The sequence below is a fragment of the Hippopotamus amphibius genome, chromosome 5, assembly GCF_030028045.1.
Source record: "Hippopotamus amphibius kiboko isolate mHipAmp2 chromosome 5, mHipAmp2.hap2, whole genome shotgun sequence".
Lineage (NCBI taxonomy): Eukaryota > Metazoa > Chordata > Mammalia > Artiodactyla > Hippopotamidae > Hippopotamus > Hippopotamus amphibius.
Genome location: NC_080190.1, coordinates 141525362 through 141531361, shown reverse-complemented (window position 1 = coordinate 141531361; position 6000 = coordinate 141525362). Strand labels below are relative to the sequence as shown.

At 52.4% G+C, this 6000-nt stretch overlaps 1 protein-coding gene across 3 annotated transcripts in view; it reads left to right on the top strand.

Annotated features, from left to right (window-relative positions):
* The first annotated feature begins 4581 nt into the window (after nt 1-4581).
* DPYS (dihydropyrimidinase) overlaps nt 4582-6000 on the top strand; it is an 80103-nt gene continuing 78684 nt past the window's right edge. For 2 of the 3 annotated variants that reach the window (XM_057734118.1, XM_057734120.1), the window contains exon 1: nt 4582-4945. In XM_057734118.1, the coding sequence (XP_057590101.1) occupies nt 4682-4945 (264 nt within the window). In that variant the 5' untranslated portion in view covers nt 4582-4681. The remainder of the gene's footprint in view (nt 4946-6000) is intronic. The other variant, XM_057734119.1, reaches the window with a different exon arrangement.

The window sequence follows — 6000 nt, the reverse complement described above, 5'->3', positions numbered from 1 at the left end:
GGGCAGAGGAAACCTTCGAGCGAGCCTGGTGCTTCTAGGCCATCCCTCGAGACGGCAGGTTCATTTTGTTCAAGGCGGGCAGTGATAGGCACTGTCATAGGCTGAATGACGGGCCCCAAAGATAACCGGACATCGTTCTAGCCTCTGCAACCTGTGGATGTTGCCTTAAATGGCACAAGGGACTCCGCAGAGGGGGCAAAGTTAAGGATTTATTTAGATAGAGAGATTATCCTGGATTACGCAGGTGGCGTGTCCTGAAAGTTTTCCCCCAAGGCAGGTCCGTATGGGCGTGTCGGATCTGGACCCACCAAGTTAGTGAACTTGTTAGAGGAAGGAGCATGTTTTTAAAAAACACTCATGACACTCGTTATCTTAGCAGAAGCACAGGATGGTTCCCCAATATTTAGATCACGTCTGAAGAAGCTTTGCAGCCGGCAGTCAGCAATGCTAGAAGTGTAAAGAGTGATGGATGGAGGAGTTCACTGCGGCATCCCTCGCATCATTTACGTGGCCTGAGGCCCAAGTGCAGCCAGGATTTGAACCTGGCTTTAGCGTTTGGACTCACATCATGAGTAATTTACAGGTTCTGGAATGAGAGGCTTACCTCCAGAATTTACTGTGATGTGACCTTGAGCAGGTCGTTTTACCTCAAGAGGCTCAGCTGTTAAAGGGGAGAATAGTACTTAGCTCAAAGAGGTGTTGTGGAGGACCAAGTAAAAGAAGGCACATGACGCATTCCGCCCAGGACTGACTTGATTCAAGTACTCAATAAACCTTAACTCCCATTGCTGGTATTGTTATTCAGGGCTGTTATTTCCTCCTTCTGCCCAGGAGGTTCAGGGAAGAGTGCCCTCTGAAGTTGCGCAGTGGCCAGCTCTCTCCCTGACCCTACAGAGGCAGGGGACCACTCCCGGCTGTCGTACATGTTATTGCTGAGCAGAGAGAAAGATGTTGTCCCTGCTCATCGCAGAAGGTCCCACCAGGCATCATCCCCAAATGACCTCCATCTGGATTTACACTCTGTGCATGGCACCCTTTCCAAGCAGATGCCCCCTGCCTCAGTGGAAAGACCAGAAATAGAATAGCCCCAAATCTAGAAGACACGTCTTTCTTGGTCTCCAATTCACTTATCTTGATCCGAGAAGAGTTTAACTCTAAGACTGTGCCAGGCGTCTTGTCCCTGTTCACGGAATCACAAGACTTTAAAAGTGCGAAAACGGGGTCTTACAAGCTCTTGCCAACTTAGCTTCTCATTTTTCAGTTGAGGAGACAGAGGCCCTGAGAGTTAAGTGGATTTGCCCAGCCTCCTACCAGAAGCTGGCATCAGAGTCAGGATTAGACTCCTAATTCCCATCCAGGCTGCCTACCCACCTCTTCATCGCTGCTTCAGGGGTAACCTCATCACCCTGCCAGGGACTCTGACCCCAGCAAGGGGCAGGCGACTGGGGCTGCCCTCAGCCCCCAGCTGGGGTGTACTGGAGCCACCCGGCTCTGCCTCACTCTCCCCTTGTTCACTCTGGCTCACACACCCTCACCGTCTCCTCTTTCTGCCCCACGGACAGTTTTCCTCCAGGTGGAAACAATACCCTGAAACCCCCGAATAGCCACAGGGGCCTAGAGTGGGAGTGGGGGTGGGTTAGGAGAGCAGGGAAAGCAAACTCAGTGGCTGCAGGTTTCCGGAGGACTTAAATACACCTGGACCTGGTGGATGTGTTTCTCCAAAAACCGAGCCACTCAGCGAAGGACGTCACCCTTTGCTGCTCTGCCTGTCCCTTCAGACCATCCGTCAGGGCCGGAAAGGCCTTCCTTTTGAATTGCTCTCACCTACACGTCAAAGTAGATGTGTTTCTGTGGGTTAAGCTTTCACAATCTTTGTAGCCCTCCTTTAAAATGTGTCCTCTAAGGAGTAACGGGTCCTCAGACACACTTTGGTATATTAGTCGATCAAACTGATTCTTTCTCCAAACTGATTGCCTTCTCCAGAAGAAAGTAAAACAGCAGGAGTCCTGTTTCCCATCTTCCTCCAGGGCCAACATCATCGTGTCTGGAATTACTTGTTTCCTGCCGACTGAGCGCCTGTGTGTCTGGGTGCAGAGGTGGCTGAGTAGCGCAGAGAGAAGGGAGGTGAGGGATTTCTGAGGACAAGCTTCCCCTCTGAGCACATCTGCTCAGACTCAGCCTCCACCCGGCAAGCTGGTGGATGACACCCCGCATCTGGACAGTGGTGGCCAGAAAGGGGAAGACCCCTTCTGTGATCTGGCCTTTCTCTCTAAACTTACCCACCCCTCTCTTCTGTGTGGTCAGTGAATCTCAATGAGCCATTTCCTCCTGCTTCAGTTACATTCTCTCCTGATAAAAGTTTAAGCTAATTAAATGTGGAGAGTTTGCACTGTGTTGTGTTACAGGGCATTTTGTGATCTAAAGTGCCTAAGATAAAGAAACCTTAGAAATTATTCATCTGAGCAGTTTCAGGAAAGATGTCACAACCACCCTGACACCCAGCCTTATTTTCCTGGAGTGCTGTTATGTGTGTAGCTTGGCGGAGTTTCATTATATTTATAGCTATCTTTTTCACCTTTACACAATGGTCTTTTGACAATTTCATAACCTTCTTAGGTTTCTTGTTCCTGGCTTGACAGCCAAATCTATGGCACTTTATTGATGTTTCCTAATTTTTAATCATTTTGAGGTTTGTATAATCTGAGATGAGGAAATTTTGGTAATAATACCTTGCATTCCACTATTAAAAATGCCATCTCCAAGGTCACATGTGACCACCTAGTCCCCAGACTCAAAGTATTTTCCCATTCTCTGTCAGTTGATGGTTGAAAATGACAAAAGAACCAAAGCAAACCAGCTGAAGCAAACACTGGAGAGTCTGAAAGACGGGACATCAGGCATGGCTGGTCTCAGGAGCACCAACGGTGTCCTGAGAACCCAGCCCCTCTCCATCTCTTCTCCCTGTTCTCTGTGTTGGCTCTGTTCATAGGACTATTCCCTTGTTGTCTTTTACTTTCTCTAGGATTCAAGTACAGCAGGAAAGAACAAGCTTCTCGTCTCCTCAACCTAATACAAGTTAGGATCTGCTCTCACTGAGCACAATGAGTCTTCTTGGGACGTGTGTCATTCCTGAACACATCACTGTGGCTGTGAGGACTTCCTGCTGTGATTGGCAGCACTTAGGTAAGCAGATCAGTCCCAGAGCCAGAGGGCCCAACAGTTCCACCTAGGCGAGTGTTCTGAGAATGCAAGCGGAGGATTTCCTGCCAAAGAAACTCCAGGGACTGTTGGCAGATGAGAACTGACGCTGGAACAGCACATGTCCACCACACTCTCCACCTTCCTATGGCTCTTGATCTTGGTGCTCTTGAGATTCTGCATTGCTGTCTTCCCTCACACAGGGCTTCCTGAGCTCCCTTCTCTCTGACTGCTCCTCCTCTGTCTCTTCTCCCTCCTCCTCCCCTGGGAGGAAAGGGATGGTGCACGGTTGTCCAACCTTATCCACGCAACCTAACCACATGGAGGCCCCACTCAACTTACCATCACCTTCTCTGTGCCTTTACCCAGCCTGTTCCCTCGCCTAGAACATCATCCCGCTTCCCACCCCTCATCTCTCATGTTCCTGTCCTCTCCGTCCTAGTTCAAATAACTTTGTGAATCTTCCATATCTCATTTTCTTCAAGGCAGAAATAAACTCTCCCTTTCCTCTAAACCCATATCTTTTCCGCTCTCAGAGGCAGAATTTTCTGGTTTATATTTTGTCATCTATTGAAATATGCATGTGTGTCACTGTTAGCTCTTAGCTCCTTGAGGGCAAGAATGTCATTTATTTTTGCTCCTCACATAGTTAAGAATATTTAAAAGGAAATCCAGATCAAGTGGTTCTTGGGGGCGTGGGTATTTTCATTGTTGCTGGTGGTGTCTGTCTGTCTGACTCCCTCCCTTCTTCTCTCTCCCTGCCTCTGTCTCTCTGCGTTTTGGTACAGACACACTCTTCATAAAGGGACGAAATGAGGTGGATTTCTTTCCCCAAAGCGCCTTTTCTTATAAAGGAAAACAAACGTCCCTCATCTTTAAAACTACCTCCAAGGACACGGGGTTGGGGAGGGCGGGGGGCGAAGGGGATGCCGGGACGAAGTGAGAGAGTAGCATAGACGTACATATACTACCAACCGTAAAATAGACAGCCAGTGGGAAGTTGCTGTATAACAAAGGGAGATCAACTCGATGACGGGTGATGCCTTAGAGGGCCGGCACAGGGAGGGTGGGAGGGAGTCGAGGGAGGGAGGGGATATGGGGATGTGTGTATAAATACAGATGATTCACTTTGGTGTAACCTCATAAGCTGGCACAAGAGTGTAAAGCAATTATATTCCAATAAAGAGCTTAAAAGAAAAAAAAAAAAAAACCACCTCCAAGATTTTTTCCCTGCCAATGACCGAGGCCTGGAGGTACGCCTGGACTCAGGGCGGCCGCTCTTTCGGTGTCTGAGCCGCGCGGACCTCGGGTTCCGCCCCAGCCCTTCGGTGCAGGCCCCGCCCCCCGTGGTGGAGCCGCCCCGCCCCCGTGCCCCCACCTTCCCGCCCCGCGGCGGGCCGCTGAGACACCCGGAGCCGGGCCCCGCGCGCGGTCCCCGGGCAGCTGGAAGGAGGGCGGCCCCGCAGCGCGCGCGCCCCTCGCCATGGCGTCCCCGTCGCGGCTCCTGATCCGCGGGGGCCGCGTGGTCAACGACGACTCCTCGCAGGTGGCCGACGTGCTGGTGGAGGACGGCGTGGTGCGGGCGCTGGCGCGCGACCTGCGGCCGCCGGGCGACCCGCCCGCCGGGCTGCGGGTCCTCGACGCCACCGGCAAGCTGGTCCTGCCCGGCGGCATCGACACGCACACGCACATGCAGTTCCCCTTCATGGGCTCGTGGTCCGTGGACGACTTCCACCAGGGCACCAAGGTACCCGGCCCGCCGCACCCTGCACCCCGGGACGCCCGCCGAGCCCTCGGCCGCCTCGCAGGCGGCCCCCGGGTCTGGCCGGGCCGGCTCGCGCCTGGGCCGCGCTGGGGACTGAGTGGGCGGGAGCGAGCCTGCAGCCACCCCAGCAGGATTTAGGCGCCCCACGCCGAGCTGCCTTCTACTAGGCGACCCTTCTCGGTGGCACCAGCCCAGCTTTGGCTCCCCCTGCTCCTCTTTGGGTAATATGACAAGTTTAAGGCAGCCTATTCCCTCACCTTCATTTCTCTACACCTCTCCCTCTGAACCCCTCATTTTCGCTGGTGTTCTGTGGAAGGCCACAAGTCCTCCGTACTGTCTATAGACTCTTTTGAGTGGACACCCCCAGCCTTTTCTCCCCATCCTCCATCCCCAGCCAAAACCAAGTGAAAAACCCCTTCATCTAGAAGTTGACTGCCGTCACTCGCAAGTTGGCAGTGCGCGGCGGGTGATGGCGAGGAGCGCCCGGTGTCCACAATCTTTGTCTCCGCCCGCCAGCAGAAAAAAGTACAAGGCCGAAAAGGTGTTGCAGAAATGGTCTCCCAGCACTCGCACATGACCTGGCCCCACCCATTCTCCCACCTGCTTGCCCAGGGGACATCAAATACAGACCCTGAGTCTTGCTGATTGAGCACCTGCAGCTTTACTGATGGTGTAGGAGGATCAGATCATGGATCCCCAAGTGAGGGAGGCTTGAGTTTCTATAGACACAAAGGCCTAGAGACTCAGTCTATGTAAAGAACCTTAAAGGGATCCTCAAAGCCCCTGAAAACAAGATCTAGAGATGAACAGGGCAGCGTTACAGGAACATAAAGTTAAAACTGCACGGAGCGCTTTGGCTGGAGCCAGACCTAGACCCTCCTTGAGGCTTGCATTTGGGGAATGTGATGGGAGAAACAGTTCCTTGCAAAGTGGAAGTATTGATATCCTTGAGGTCTAAGCTCTCCCTCAGGGATGTGTGGGTTTTTCCTGGTGGGCCACACCCTGATGCATGTGAAACAGATGGGGCTGTTTAGTCT